The sequence below is a fragment of the Neofelis nebulosa genome, chromosome 7 (assembly GCF_028018385.1).
Source record: "Neofelis nebulosa isolate mNeoNeb1 chromosome 7, mNeoNeb1.pri, whole genome shotgun sequence".
Taxonomy (NCBI): Eukaryota; Metazoa; Chordata; class Mammalia; order Carnivora; family Felidae; genus Neofelis; species Neofelis nebulosa.
Window position 1 is genome coordinate 33,386,520 of NC_080788.1, and position 16,959 is coordinate 33,403,478.

A 16,959-nucleotide genomic window follows, 5' to 3' on the forward strand; every position below is an offset into this window, starting at 1 on the left:
TGGAGAAATGACTGATTCAAGGGCTAAGGGCAGGGAAAATATCTTACTGTGTCACAAGGAAGAAAGTACCCACAGAAAGCTGGAAGATGTCAAATAAAGGAAGTGGCTATAAAGAGACTCCCACTGGCCATTCTTTCACTAAGGAAGAAAAGGAAAGCGCTTCTATCAAAGAATGCTGATGAATGTAGGAGAAGTAAGAGAATTAGAACTTCACTTGGGAAACACCACCACAGAACCTGTTAGGAAAACGCTAAAACAAGTGAGTGAACGTTTGACGACAAACAAGATATTTACAAAGACTCAAGGTATCTCCCCAACAAGGTATTTATTAATTATGAAGGAAAAAACCAGTAACTTTATGTTGGAGAAATGTGGCAGATACCCTCTGAACCAAGTGATTGATTAACATCACCTAGCAACAGCCTTTCATGTGCCTCCTGTTGTGATGCACTGACAAGAACACAACGTATGGATGCCATTTCTTCCAAAAATGGGTAAGCTGACTGTAGTGAGGAAACATGAGACAAGACTGAACTGAGAGACGTTCTACAAAATATAAATGGTCTATACTTATAAAAAATGTCACAGTAATAAAATATAAGAAAAAAACAAGGCACTACTCTATGTCAGAGAAAACTAATGAGACATAACTAAATGCAATAAGTGACCCTGGACCAGAAAACAATGTTTTTCTTTTATTATAAAGGACTTTAATGAGATAACTCGTAAAATATAAATAAAGTCTATAGATATTGTCTCAGTGTTAACTTGCTGACTTTGATAAATGTATTATGGTTATATTAGAAAATGCCCTCAAGTTTTAGGAAACTCACATAAAAGTGTCAGAGGGTAGAGGGCATCACATGTATAACTTACTCTCAAATGTTTCAGAGAAAAAAATACGTATGTATAGGAAGATAGAGAATGATAAAGCACATATGGTAAAATGTTAACCTTTGGGGTCTCTTGGTGAAGGATATATAGGAATTCTTTGTAGTTTTTAAAAGTTTTCTGTAGGGGCTCCTGGGTGGCGCAGTCGGTTAAGCGTCCGACTTCAGCCAGGTCACGATCTCGCGGTCCGTGAGTTCGAGCCCCGCGTCGGGCTCTGGGCTGATGGCTCGGAGCCTGGAGCCTGTTTCCGATTCTGTGTCTCCCTCTCTCTCTGCCCCTCCCCCGTTCATGCTCTGTCTCTCTCTGTCCCAAAAATAAATAAAAAACGTTGAAAAAAAAATTAAAAAAAAAAAAGTTTTCTGTAAAAATAAAGTTATTATACAATAAAAAGTTAAGGGGCACCTGGGTGGCTCAGTTGGTAGTGCATCCAACACTCTTGACTTCAGCTCAGGTCATGATCCCAAGATCATGGGATCAAGCCCCGTGTCAGGCTTTGTGCTGAACATGGAGCCTGCTTAAGATTCTCCCTCTCTCTGTCTCTCTCTCTCTCTCTCTCTCTCTCTCTTTCCCTCTGGCCCTCTCTCCCATCTCTCTGTCTCTAAAATAAAAATTTTTTAAATTTTCTTAAAAAGTTAAAAAGAAGAAATTCCATGTGCATTTACTTCCTCTACTCAGCATACATACCCAGATTTTCGATGGTGTAATATCGTTGTTTATAGTCCACTTTGATGGTCTGGGCATGAGGGCTGCCAATGCCATAACCGATGGCATAACCTCTGACCACAATGTTCTGATTCTCTGGAGGAGTCCAGCTTACTACAATGCTAGTGACAAGTGGTCGGACGTGAAGAGAACTAGGCACTTCAGGAACACGAGTTTCTGGGTAGGAAAGTAGAAAAACAGGACTTAGAATATTTCACCATCCTTGGGCCATGGTGTTTAGCCTCCTGTCAAATTATTTGGGGCTAAGATTTTTCCATTACACCCAAGAATTCACAGAGAATCTGTATATATAGTGAAGTATGGCCTGTGGTTTTACCACATTCTAAGAAGAAAACAAAACCCAAACAGCCTGAAATACAAGACAATGAAATATTAATTTGGAAGGGAAGGCAAAGGAATCTAAGAACCTCTGCCCAATGGGGAAAAACAAATAAACTGCCTTTCAATAACTACTCATTCCTCTTGGTCCCACATCTGAGTCCCAGACTCAACTAGGTGGAATGAGAAAGGCATAATACCAACGAATTAGAAGCCTGTTGTCAACAGGTGATCAAGTATCACATTACAGGAACCGTATCAATTATTTACTCCCCTAAGTAATGTAAGTCAGAAAACAGGAAACCTTAGAACTACATATTGATTTAAATGGTGGGAGACTAAGAGGCTTAAAAAAGGTAGCAATTTATAGTATCTTTCAAATCCATCACTTCAAGGCATAACTTGCTATCTCAATGTAAAAAGTGGTAAGCCAAGAATGAGAATAAGGACCGGGGTCTTTTGTCTCCTAAGTGCAGTACCGGTGTCCGATAAAGACAGACACAGACACACAGACACACACACACACCCACACCCACACACACCCTATATGGAGGTACTCATGGAACACAGGTGAGAAAAAGGGCAAGGTGTGCAGGACTAAGAGAAAAGGGGAACTGTAGCTGAAAAAGGAGGGATTGATGTGGCTCAGTGTTAAATTTTAGATTATCCATCTACTCAATGGCCTTGATAAAAAAAACTAGACTTAAAGCACCTGTACATTTTTATTTGTTCTGGTTCTGCTTAAAGGGACTGATCTCTAAAAGCCACTGGGGGGAAAAAGCATTCTAGGAGACTTGCTGCATTACAGTAAGGACAGCAGTGTAATATATTAAAGTTCACAGATTTAAGCCACATACACCACCAAATCCGTGGCTTTCCAGTTTAAATAACTTAACTACAGTTAGTTAGTACCTAGCTTCTGCCAACCCTGTTGATTGTTGTTCTTACCATCTAAATCACTTTCAAAAGTTTCAGCAGACAGCCAGTCAGTAGCCGGGCCTGTGCCATTGATGGTTAGAGCAGCCACTCTGAAATTATATTCAGTTCCCCGATCAAGACCTGAGACCCAAACGAGGAGGGAAAAAAAAAAGAGAAGACAAGTTGAAACAGATTTGGAAAACAGAAGATTAACAATTTGTCATTAAGCAAGTATCCCATCCACCAACTCCATACACAGCTACTATCTTGATAAAGTTTCAGTTAAAGTTAACATAGCACAAGCAATACATCAACACAGCTCAGAGGAGCTCCCCCACATCTCCAGGAGAGGCTGAAGCCCACACAATCAGGAGGAAAACCAACGAGTAAAGGTCCCAAGAGATTACAGAACTTTTTTTTTTTTTTTTTTTTTTTTAAGAGTCTGAAGGCCCCTCAGAGATCATTTAATGTAATCTCTTCACTTTGTTACTAAGGTCAAAAAGAGGTCGAAGATAATGAAAGAACCCTAACAGAGAAACAAAGTCAGTTGGTCTCAGAGATACCCAAGACCAGAAAATAACTCAAAGATGTAACTCCTGCTGGGTTACCTCAACCTCTGTTCTCTGAGTCATCCCCATAACAAGAGTAGAACAATTTTAAACACCAAATATGGCCTGGAAATCTTTTTCACAACAGCCTACCTGCCCATAAACTGAGGAATAAGCCCTTTCTATTATGCCATTTTTCATAATGACTATCAGTAATAAACCTGCCTATGTACTGAAGGCAACAAAAACCCACATGTAAAAGTCTACCCTACAAAATAGGGCAACAGCCAGTAATATGGTCAGCTATTCATATTATTTACGCATCCATTTTTTTTCTTCTGTTAAAATAGATAACATAAAATTTACCATCTTAACGATTTTTCAGTGTACAGCTCACATGTATACATCTTTTGAGCACTTAAATTCTAAATATAGCCTTAGATCTCATAAGGTTGTGAGAAATGATCCTACCTCCCCATATCGAAATATTAGGTTCTTTGGCCAGCAGCATAGTACAGAAGCTTAAGAGAGAACCTGAGAGGGAGGACACGGCCAGGATGCAGCATGGCTCAAAACAATCCTGTCACACGTGAGAGATGGGTGGGAGGTTCTGTTCTCAGCAGGCCCACCCTGAAGCTGGTTGCCCACAGGAGAAGCAACAAGCAAGGCAGGAGGAGGAGTCAAATGACTGGGCCCAAGTCAGTTCAACCTGTCACCTCCCTGCATACACTGAACCCAAAAGTGCCAGAGAGGGTTCTGCATGTGTTTATAACTGTTAATAGACAAATAATATGGACTACTGGCAAACATGGCTCAACTGAGGTCCTAAAAGAATTCAACCAATCAGATTATCATTCCCTCCCCGTAGGTGAAAGTCAGAATGTAAGAGAGCACGTAAGCAAGTGACAGTGCACACGCCCATGTGAGCAGGAGACATGAGTGTAAAGAGGCTGAGTCCCTCTCCCCATAAGTAACCTACATAATGCAGACGAAAACTAAGGCCCACACTTAATGTTTACAAAGACATGGCAGAACGTGTTAAGTGCTGTAAGTGGCATAAAACGAAGAAACAACAATTCCTTCTGGCTACCACTTAGTCATATTTGTGGTTCGGTACAGGATCCTGGTAATCCACATTGCTAATACTTATCAAGCTTCAAGTTAATGTGCCAGGAGAGCAAAGATGTCCATTTTTGCCCCCCATTGTGTACCTAGTGCCAGCACATATGAACAAAAGTTCAGTATAGTCCATTAAACAAATGAATCCATATATGATTTTAAAATCCAAGGATTTTCTCAATAAAGAAAAAGCTGTTTTGGGGGCACCTGGGTGGCTTGGTTGTTTAAGCGACCGACTTCGGCTCAGGTCATGATCTCAGTTTATGAGTTCGAGCCCCGCATCGGGCCCTGTGCTGACAGCTCAGAGCCTGGAGCCTGCTTTGGATTCTGTGTCTCCCTCTCTCTCTGCCCCTCCGCTGCTCACACTCTGTGTCTCTCTGTCTCTCAGTAATAAGTAAATGTTAAAAAAAAAAATTATTAAAAAAAAAAAGAAAGAAAAAGCTGTTTTTAACATGAAGGTGATTACTTGGCTTACATGTCAAATGTTTCATTGAGAAAATGAATAGTCTCCTCATGGTCCAGGACTACACTCTGTTTTTATACTAGTAACAGGAACAGTACCTGGTACACAGTAAGTATCTACTACTAAATATTCAAAATAAAGGCCTTACAGATGGGAAATGTTATCTGTATTTGGTATAAAATCAGAAACGTTTTTTTTCTCATTTTTTTAAACGTTTATTTTTGAGAGAGAGAGAGACAGAGACAGAGCACGAGAAGGGGAGGGACAGAGAGAGGGAGAGACACAGAAGCTGAAGCAAGCTGCAGGCTCCGAGTTGTCAGCACAGAGCCTGACATGGGGCGTGAACCTGTGAACTGCAGGATCATGCCTGAGCTGAAGTCGGACGCTCAATTGACTGAGCCACCCAGGCGCCCCCAGAAACTGATTTTTAAGAACATAGAAGATGCTCCTCTGTGAGATGTCTCAGCAACACTACTTCAACTGTGTTTACACGCTGAAGCTTAGAGCTGTGGGGTTCCCATGAATAAATTAAAAGACTGAAAGCTACCCTAAGAGACAAACATTCACCTATTTTGAAAGAAGTCAATCCCATCTGTGAGCTGAGGAGTAAAGAGAAAAGCGTGCTGGATTACCAGAGCAAAGTTTCCACTACAGAGACTCAATTAATTGTTAGAGATCCCTACCATTACACTTCCTGCCCCAGATCTTGGTTCTGCCAAGAACGTGACCCCTTGGGCACAGCAAAGAGGTTGATGTCACACTTCTCTCCCCAGGAGGGAAGCAATGTAAGGGAAATTGAGAGCTCCCCAAGGGAGATGAAACTAATTCTCAGGGCTTAAATAATGGTGACAATATCTCCAATTCTTGTAGTTCTCTTCTACCAGCTCTGCTGGGAAGCCCCAAAATGGCTTCTTAGGGGCATCTATCTCTGTTCCTTGTAAGCATAGTCCCAATATCCAAAGAGCAAAAAGCACTTCATGTTTCTTCTCATGCTTCTCCTGCAAAGCCAGCTGGTCCTTGCCGAGCCCACTCTACTCCCCTACCTGAGGAAAGAAGTGGGGGGAGGGGGGGCGGCATTCTGTCATCTGTAGAGGGAATCCATATTAGAGACGCAAGAGGGTCCATTTTTACCAACTATGCCACCTGCTCTGCTGCACAAAAAGGAAAAACTGCCCAAAAGGAGCTATCCCTGACAGAACTTTCTAAAACTTATCATGTAGCAAGTAGTAGAATGATTGCTACACTGCTATAGCTATTCACAAACGTTGCTTCAGGCCACATATACATGAGTGGTGTCCGTGTTATGTAGACCTATGCTAACAGCTAGACAGCTTTGTTTTACCTTCTTTTGAGATTACAAAAAAATGAAGACTTAGGATGGTTCGACTTACTATTTTTTGACTTTGTAATGATATAAAAGTGATACACATCCAGTAGAAACTGTACTTTGAATTCTGAATTGTGATCTTTTCCCAGGCTGGTGATATGAAGCACAGTCTTCTCTTGTGATGCTGGGTGGGGTCAGTGGCAGCACCCAGTCAACCTTGTATCACAAAGGTAAACAACTGATACACTTACAAAATTCTGTTTTTCACTCTCAGAACAGTATTCAATAAAGCACATGAGATATCCAACAATTTGTTATAGAATGGTTTTTGCGTCAGATGGTTTGGCCCAACTGTAGGCTGATGTAAGTGTTCTGGGCATGCTTAGGGTAGGCTAGGCTAAGCTATGAGGTTTGCTAGGTTAGGTGTATTAAATGCATTTTCGAGTTAGGATATTTTAAAATTTTGATGGGTTTATTGGGACATAACCCCACTGTAAGTCAAGGAAGATCTGTATCTATATATTCAAAAAAGAAAATGTGCAGACTACAGAAAACCCCAAGTGAAGAAATGAAACTCAAACACAATCTCAAGACTCAGATAACAGAACACTTAATACTATTTTCCTTAACTTGATTATCAGGTCAGAAGTAGACTGAATTAATTCTCTTGCACTGTTTTCACATTAAGTCACCAGCTCAGAGTGGTCATTAGACTAACATAATTCAACTCCTGAGAAAGACGCTGTCTCCTAACTTCTGCCCACATGCGGGGCAGCTTACCTTCAATCAGCTGAGAGAGCTGTGTCCCAGGTACCAAGGTCTCAGTGACATCACTCTTTCGGGAGGCCTTTCGGTAGCGAATCTTGTAGCCAGTAATCTGACCATTCTGTGTGGCTGGAGGAGGTGGCTGCCAGTGAATCACAATACTCTGGGGAAGACAAGAATATTGGGAAAAGACCAAATCTATCAAAAGCTTGGTCCTGTTTTGTATATTATTATCCTGAATTCACTGACATTTTAAAGGCAGCAGGGTGCTCAGAGTTTTGCTTAAGGATCACTCAAAATTACTTTTCAATTTTAAAATCTTTAATGATCGAGTGGGGAGATTCCAGTTGCAGGTAGTATGTTCTGGGCCCTTATACATTAGGCAAAAGTCTCAGAAAAGTTTTCATAAGGAAAATATAAGGTCAGAGGCACATGGATTAGAAAGTAAACTATGGTTTAGGTGTAAGGTGCTCTCTTCTATCTCCACTGCGGAACAGCTGAAGTTGGGCAATTTCTGCCAAAAACTCTTCAAGAAGGGAATTGTTAATAGTGGTTTTTGGCGAAAGGAAAAGGGGTCCTATGGTACTTTTTGAAAGGACTGAGTGTCTCAGGTGTCAGTGAGCCCAGAAGGGGCTCTGGGTCTTTGAGAGGCACACGTGGTCTTCAGTGAACAGGGACTTGACTATGAGGGAGTCTGAGCACATGCAACGCTCTGACAGATGTCCACCTTCAGCTTTGCACTGGGCTCAATGCATGGAACTGAGGGGTTATGGTATCATAAACTTACTTCTTTCTACCTTATCTGAACTGCTGAGATTTATAATGTCATGATTTGCATAACTGCAATACATCTGCAGAAAGACTATAGTAATTTTGGCATGAGAGAAAGGCAGTAAAGTTAAACAGAAAATCCTGGAGTCAGTTTCCGATTTCAGCTTTACTGGCAGGTGGAATATCTATGACACCTTATTTCTCTGCTTGATTACAAGTCTTTTGACACAGACTCTCCCTGTCTATAAGCCCTCCTGCGACTTAATAGTATGCTAGTAAAAATGAATAGCAACATAAAGTTTACCTTTGAATTTCTTACTTCTAAGGACAGATTCTGAGGAGCAGCACTGGGAACTGGACAGGCAGAAAAAGAAAAAAAAAATGTTTTTTTTTTTACCCATCATGTGATATTCCTGGCCAGACTTTATACAAATGTGCATCTCAAACACTGATTATACAACTTGCAGGTCTAAACCTAGCTGCCAATGCCCTCATGTTGATAGAAGTATGTGGATAAGGTGTGGCCATATTTGACTGACTTAAAAAAAAGGGACACATTCATATAAAGGCCCCCATATCCAAGTTAGGTTGCACCTTTGGGGAGTCATTTCAAGGAAATGACATTGACTTTAAACTTTTTTAGACCCCATATATACATTCTGAACCTTCAACATATCATTCTGAATATTCTTGGTGATAGCATATCTTTACCTAGGGGAAGAGCTACAAATTTTCTGGAAACAAGTCTAACGAATATGGCGAGTAAATGTACTGGGTAATGTTGTTATGAGCCCCAAATATGAGGTGCATAAATCAGTGAGCTCTGCATTCTTGTGGGGTTCCTAAACTGGTTTTGAAGCCAATTCCTAAGTAGAGTAAAGAGAGATATACAATGACAGCTTCAGTAAAGGGGCCATCTGTTTTCCCAAGACAAATTCTATTGCAGGGAACACTCATTTTGATGTGACAAGTTTGGGACTGCTGGTTAAACAAACAGCTGCATAACTTTAATTTCTCATGTATGAGAACACAAGGCAGGACATTCTCAAATTTTATGATCCACACACCTTCTAGCATCCCTTTGTGGTAACTACAGCAGGCAAAAAGAATTTAAGTAAACCTGATTAATTTCCTCTTCACTCACGAAATGCTGACTTTAGCTCATTTTCTCCTAATGCATCCATGGAAACTTCTGTCTCCCTTTCTCTGACATTTGGTGACCAGATATATGACTCAGTGCCCACTGCTCTATATGCTTCTGGAGGACAGACACTATTTCTTGCTCAATGTTGTATCCTGTGCTAAACACAGTACATCAGGCCTCAACCCAGAGATTTAGGCAGAGAAGGCCTCGAGTAGGACTCCAGTGCATTTTGAAAAAAGTCTATGAATGGTTCCAACCATCTCCTGGCTAAGAACCCGACTTAGTTGCAGAGGCAGCCAACACAGCTGTTGCTGGTGTCTTCATCTTCTTCATCACCATGACTAAGATTTGCTGCCTGTTCCTGCATGGCAGGTAGTTAATCCTTACAACAATCCCACAAAGGAGTTTCTATAATCATTCCCATGGTATAGATGAGAAAGCTATAGATGAGGTTCAGGGCAGTGAACCTGACCGAGTTACTTGCTTCGCTAATGTAGGGAAAGAATGGTCTTAATCCACAGTGCTGCCCTTCACCACCATGCTCAGACACATTCAGTTCCCATGACAGGCACTGTAGTCAGCATGCCAATGAGTGCACTGAAACTGGTTCATGTGTAAGTTTAAAAGCCTACATTAAACATTTTTCTCTCAATTTTTCTCAAAAGTCCTGACCAAATGGCTTATGTAGTTGGCTAACCAAACTATAATTTGTATTTATATTTCCCAACTTTTTATCCTGAAAAAATGCCAAGCACACAGAAAAGAGCGGCAAGGATAAGATATTGATCTCTACATATTCTTTTCTTGGATTCACAAATTGTTAATGTTCTGGCACATCTGCTTTATTTCCCTCATTATATTTATACTTGCATATTTATATATCTACGTACTGTTTCTGAATCATCTGAGGAACAGCTGCAGTCATCATCATACTTCGCTCCTAAATACTATATAGTACGTACCTCCTAAGAACAAGGATGTTCTCCAACAAAACTATAAAATAATCACATTCAGAAAATTTCATCTTAACCCAAAAATATTATCTAGACATCAGTTGCATTTTTATGCTAGTAATAAAGTTGCAAAAAGATAAATTAAGAAAACAATCCCAACTACAACTGTACCAAAAACAATACCTAGGAATACACTTAACCAAGGAGGTGAAAGACCTGTACTCTGAAAACTACAAAACATGGATGACAGAAATTGAAGACAACACAAACAAATGGAAAGATATTCTGTGTTCATGGATTGAACAATAAATATTGTTAAAATGTCTATCCTACCCAAAGCAACCTACAAATTTAATGCAATCCCTATCAAAATACAGACAGCATTTTTCACAGAACTAGAATAAATAATCCTAAAATTGGTGTAGAACACAAAAGACTCTGAATAGCCAAAGCAATCCTGAAAAACAACCAAAGTATCCAATCCCAGATTTCAAATTAACCTACAAACCTGCAGTAATCAAAACAGTATCATATTGGCACAGAAACAGACACACAGATCTACAGAACAGAGAGCCCAAAACGAAACCAACAATTATATGGTAAATTAATCTTCAACAAAGGAGGCAAAAATACTCAATGGGAAAAAGCCTTTTCAACAAATGTTGCTGGGAAAACTGGACAGCTACATGTAAAAGAAGGAAAGTGGACCATTTTCCTACACGATACACACAAAAAAAGCTCAAAATGGCTTAAAGACCTAAATGTGAGACCTGAAACCATAAAAATCCTAGAAGAGAACATAGGCAGTAATCTCTAGTATCAGCCACAGCAACGTTTTTCTAGAAAAATGTTGTCTCCTGAGGCAAGGGAAACAAAAGCAAATAAACTATTGGACTACTTCAAAATGAAAACTTCTGCACAGCAAAGGAAATAATCAACAAAACTAAAAAACAATTTACTGAATGGGAAAAGATATTTGCAAATGACATATCTGATAAAGGGTTAGTATTCAAAATACATAAGGAATTTATAGAACTCAAAACCAAAAAACCAAATAACCCAATTGAGAAATGGGCAGGAGAGGGGCGCCTGGGTGGCGCAGTCGGTTAAGCGTCCGACTTCAGCCAGGTCACGATCTCACGGTCCGTGAGTTCGAGCCCCGCGTCAGGCTCTGGGCTGATGGCTCGGAGCCTGGAGCCTGTTTCCGATTCTGTGTCTCCCTCTCTCTCTGCCGCTCCCCCGTTCATGCTCTGTCTCTCTCTGTCCCAAAAATAAATAAAAAACGTTGAAAAAAAAAATTAAAAAAAAAAAAAAAAGAAATGGGCAGGAGATATGAACAGACATTTCTCCAAAAAAGACATACAGATGGCCAACAGATACATGAATAGATGCTCAACATCACTCATCATCAGGGAAATGCAAATCAAAACCACAATGAGATATCACCTCACACCTGTCAGAATGGCTGAAATCAAAACCACAACAACAAGCGTAGGCAAGATGTGGAGAAAAGGAACCCTCATGCGATGCTGATGGAAATGCAAACTGGTGCTGCCATTCTGGAAAACAGTATGGAGGTTCCTCAAAAAGTTAAAAATAGAATTACCGTATGACCCAATAACTTCACTACTGGATATTTACCCAAAGAATACAAAAACACTAATTCAAAAAGATAAACGTACCCCTATGTTTATTGCAGCATTATTTGCAATAGCAAAACAATGGAAGCATACCAAGTGTTCACACATAGATGAACGGATAAAGATGCAGTATGTATATACAACCACCCAACCACAAAATGGAATATTACTCAGCCATGAAAAAGAATGAAGTCTTGTCATTTGCAACAACATGGATGGAGCTAGAGAGTATAATGCTAAGTGAAGTCAGTCAGTCAGAGAAAGACAAATACCATAGGATTTCACTCATGTGTGGAATTTAAGAAACCAAACAAATGAAGAAAACAAGAGACAAACCAAAAAAAAAAAAAAATCCCCAAAACAATAACAACAAAAAACATAGACTCTTAACTACAGAGAACAAACTTCTGGTTACCAGAGGGGAGCTGAGTGTGGGAATAGGTGAAATAGGTGAAGGAGATTAAGGGTACACTTATCATGATGAGTGTTGAGCACTGTGTATGGAATCACTGAATCACTATATTGTACACCCAAAACTAATACAACACTGTATGTTAACTACACTGTAATTAAAAGTTTTTTAAATATTAAAAAAATAAATTAAAAAATTATGTAACATATCTAATATTTAAAATTGCCTACCTAACATTAACTAATTGTACCAATATTATTCTTTATAGCTAATTTTTTTAATGTTTATTTTTGAGAGAGACAGAGCGTGAGCAGGGGAGGGGCAGAGAGAGAGGGAGACACAGAATCCGAAGCAGGCTCCAGGCTCTGAGCTGTCAGCACGGAGCCCTACAGGGGCTCGAACTCACAAACCGTGAGATCATGACCTGAGCCGAAGTCAGATGCTTAACCAACTGAGCCATCCAGACACCCCCCTTTATAGCTAATTTTACTCCCAGATCTGGAAGCCAGTTGAAGATAATACACGTTTTTTATTTCATGTCTTTATTCTTCTTTAACCTAGATTATAGTAGGATACTCCCCATTTAAAAAAAATTTTTTTTAACACTTATTTATTATTGAGAGACAGAAAGACAGAGCATGAGCAGGGGAGGGGCAGAGAGAGAGGAAGACACAGAATCCGAAGCAGGCTCCAGGCTCTGAGCTGTCAGCACGGAGCCCTACAAGGGGCTTGAACTCACAAACCGCGAGATCATGACCTGAACCGAAGTTGTACACTTAACTGACTGAGCCACCCAGGCACCCCCCTCACCCATTTTTAACATCTATTTATTTTTTGAGAGACAGAGAGAGACAGACAGACAGAGAGAGAAAGAGACAGAAAGAAAGAAAGTGGGGGAGGAGCAGAGAAAGAGAGGGTGACACAGAATCCAAAGCAGGCTCCAGGTTCTGAGCTATCATCACAGAGCCGGACGCGGGGCTCAAACTCACAAACTGGGAGATGAAGATCTGAGCTGAAGTCAGACACTTAACTGACTGAGCCACCCAGGTGCCCCATGATACTCCCCATTTTTTTCTCTGAATAGTCTCTATACTTTTTTTAATTGTCCTCCCCCACCTTTTCTTTCATGAGACTCATATTTTTTAAGAATTCAGGCCAGGGGTGCCTGGGTGGCTCAGTTGGTTGGGCATCCGACTTCAGCTCAGGTCATGATCTCACATGAGAGTTCGAGCCCTGTATCGGGCTCTGCGTTGACGGCTCAGAGTTTGGAGCCTGCCTAGCATTCTGTGTCTCCCTCTCTCTCTCTACCCTCTTCTGCTCATGTTCTGTCTCTCTCTGTCTCAAAAATAAATAAACTTAAAAAAAAATTTTTTTTTAATTAAATAAGTAAACAAAAAGAATTCAGGCCAGTTTAGTTTTTTTTTTTTTTTTTTGGTAGGATTTTCCTGTTAGACACATCCTAACTAAGGAAAATTCTATAAACAAACTGGCCCAGATTCTTAAAAAATATTGCTGACTTTCAGAAAACAATACATCATATACTTATTAATTGTAATAAATGCCATTATCTTCTGTTCTATTATAAAAATATTTTTTTAAAAATGCTGGTCTTAACCTACTCAATGCCCTTGGCAGGCTGTAGTTTGAAAAATACTGCTCCAGGTCATGGTTATACGAATATAAGTTAGCTTCAAAATGCAGACAGAAATGAAACTGTCACAAAATACTCAGAATTAAAAAGAGCCATTCAGAACACAAATATGATTGCTAAGTCAAGGAAGCCAGCCTTCCATCGGTCCTGGAGTGGTCTGTGTTACGAACAAGCAACACCATTTACTTACACAAAAATAAAAACACGAGAAACTGTTTAGTACCAGGCACTGCATGTTCTGTACTGTCTCAGTAAATCTTTACAGCAAACCAATGAAGTTGGTATTATCTACATTTTACACGTAAGGAAGCATGCTTAGACATGTTAAGTGACTGAAGTCCAGAAAAGGGGTAGAACTGGGTTTGAACTGAATCTTCTTGTCATCAAAGCCCATGACCTTGCTACTAGGCCACCAGGGCCCCCAAGCACGGCACGTGTTCCAAAGGAAGAAAGACTCACCATCTGACAACGTTCGAACAGCAACATCTTGTGTGGAGACTCCAGGACCATGTTTGTTGTAAGCCACCACTCGGAAACTATACTCTGTGTATTTTTTCAACCCATTAACAGTATGGGAGTGACTTGAAACGTCAACATCCTTGAATAAAATAAAACAATTTCCATGGATACAACTCAAGTCAAAAGACATGCTGTGAAATAATGAGCTATACAAATTCTATATTTGATACAATGCAGATTTTTATCTCTTTTACAGAATGCTACTTAACAAAGTGGAATAATCATAAACACTGGCAATTTACTGGGAAATACTGCTTGTTGTTTAGTGACCCTTGCTGATAAAAAGTACAGAATAAAACTTGGTACAAAGAAATAGAGTCTGCTGACTTTTCATTTCCTATATACATCTTTTTTATTCTCAGATTTCTAGACAAGCAAGTATTGAGTTTTGGAAATATATTTCAACTCCACTATTCCAATCAATGGATTGAAAAATGGCTTCATCTTATACCTGTTCTTTATCAGTCCCTTTTTCCATGTAGTACAATTTGTAATTCTGAATTTCCCCATTGCCAGACAGAGGTGTTTCCCAGGTGACAGTGATGGACGTAGGTGAAGCTGCATGTGCCCGGATGTTAGGTGCTGGGCCAGGAAGCTGAACTAGAAGGAAAATTTTGAGACAGTGAGATATGAGTGAAATTTAATATACTCCTCAATAACCATTCTCAGCAGTAATGTCATTTTGGCCATGTTTTTAAAAACAGTAAAAACTGAGAAAACGTTTGGATGGAAGTGGCTTTAGGATAATATATAATTAAATGCATTGCCCTGTTTATGACTCAAATTGTAACCAAAAATGATCTGTGAGGTATCTCAAATGTATTCAATGAAAAAAATAAACATTGCAGAATTTTTCCTGTGGTTTATAAAGTCCTAATTTTTCAGTAGGACTGTAGCACACAAAAACAGCCATCACAAAAAGAGCGCCTTCTGGAGATTAAGAGCACACTTATCATGATGAGTACTGAGTAATGTACAGAACTGCTGAATCACTGTATTGTACACCTGAAACATATTAATATAAGTATGTTAGTTATACTGGGATTAAAGTAAAAAACTTAATAAGAAAAAAAAAAAAAAAGAGAGAGCGCCTTTTTTTTACCAGGAACTGGGGAAATGATGATGGACAGGGTGCCTGCCCGCAAAGAATTCCCAGTCTAGAGGGAAGTCAGACATATAAGTGTTACAAATAATGTCACAAGTGCTAACAGATTTCATGATTGTCACAAAAACATAAAAAAAATACACACTTTGCTTTGGGAGGGGGTGGGGAGGCAAGGGAAGGACTGGGGAAGACTTCTGGGAAGCAAGAAGGAACAGCTTTCTCAGACACCAAGGGGAAAATTATTCCAGTCAATGGGGATGAGACGTGAGAAGACAGTGTAATGTGGTTCAGGCTGAATACTGAATAAATGTGGGAGGGAGAATGTTTAAAAGGAGGACACGAGCCAAAGAGCTTCTAATGTGCTGCTGTGGAGTCTGAATTATCTCTTGTAGGTGTTAGGTAATTACTGAAAAATTATGAGCAGGAACATGACATGACATGATCAGATCTGTATTTAGAAAGGACATGTGAACACATGCATGGAAGAAAAACAGTATGGGAATAAGACTAGATAAAAGAATAATGATTTTAAAAATAGCTACCATTTACTGACTGCTTATGATCAGTCCGGCTTAAAGTGCTTTACGCTTTACATAAATTTCAATTATGTCTTATTTAATCCTTGTACTAACTCACATGACAGGGATACTACTGTCATCCCTATTTACACATGAGGTTGAGATTAAGAACCGTTCTTAAATGATGGGAAAGTTAGTGAGCAGTGGGGCCAGGAGTTGCACACTTTCTGATTCTAACACCTGGACTCAAGGAGACCAGTTAGGAGATTATTACAACACCCTCTGTGGGATGGTTAGTCCCCTGATTGTCCAGCTCTACCTCCTACAACAGTTCCCATACCTTTTTACTATATTCTTTTTGTCTGATAGGTGCCAGTTCCAATTTATACACAAATTCTGGAAGTTGCCTACACCTACACTTTGGTAGACATTCTATATTTGAAAACAATTTCTCTGGTGCTAGTGTTTCTGCAACAGAATCCATTAGATTTTAGGAGAAGGGGAAAAAACTAGCAAAATGTAAAACAAATTGGATTTCTTAAATAACAGCACCACAGTTTGACAGTTTCGCTACCAAAGTAGAGAAACCTAAATGTGGTTATTCTGACAGTTGTTTCTTTATTTAGTCATAAATCATGTTATTCATTTAATGTTAAGAGCATCATTTTGTGCAGCCTGACAGGTGGGATTTGTCACACTTCTCCTGCTACGGAAAACTTTCCTCTAGCTTATCAAAGGAAAAGGAAAACAAAACAGTCCCCCAATTCCCTTGAAATCACTTTCAATATATTCACTGGATAAACATAAGCAAATATTATCCTTAAAAGGCACTAAGAAATTCTTCCATTTAACCTGCACAGTGGCATAATAAATGGAAAACATTTTCAGATGGTTTGTTCAGCTAAACATGTGAAATATTTTCTGAGGACTGACTCCAACACTTACACCTTCGCCCGCCACAGGCTGAAACACCTCCAAATGAAGTGTAAGTCTCTTTCTGCTAACTTGTCTTTTGCCAAAACATGTTATAGTCGCTTTCCATCCCTCAAATACCCTCAAGAGAATCAGGTTCCCCTTCCACCTACATTCTTATTTCACCTCATTCTTCTAATCAAACTCCTTGACCAAAAGATTGTGCTGCCTACTTTCCTTAGAATAATAGAGGTACAATATT

The 16,959-nt window shown here is 39.6% G+C and overlaps 1 protein-coding gene across 8 annotated transcripts in view; it reads right to left on the reverse strand.

Annotated features, from left to right (window-relative positions):
* The window catches only part of NEO1 (neogenin 1), a 237,793-nt gene that overhangs the window by 37,381 nt on the left and 183,453 nt on the right, over positions 1–16,959 (reverse strand). For all 8 annotated transcript variants that reach the window (XM_058737118.1, XM_058737117.1, XM_058737116.1 and 5 more), the window contains exons 10-15: positions 14,614–14,762; positions 14,103–14,241; positions 8,148–8,197; positions 7,088–7,235; positions 2,881–2,991; positions 1,576–1,770 (exon numbers count right to left, since the gene is read on the reverse strand). In XM_058737118.1, the coding sequence (XP_058593101.1) occupies positions 1,576–1,770; positions 2,881–2,991; positions 7,088–7,235; positions 8,148–8,197; positions 14,103–14,241; positions 14,614–14,762 (792 nt within the window). The remainder of the gene's footprint in view (positions 1–1,575; positions 1,771–2,880; positions 2,992–7,087; positions 7,236–8,147; positions 8,198–14,102; positions 14,242–14,613; positions 14,763–16,959) is intronic.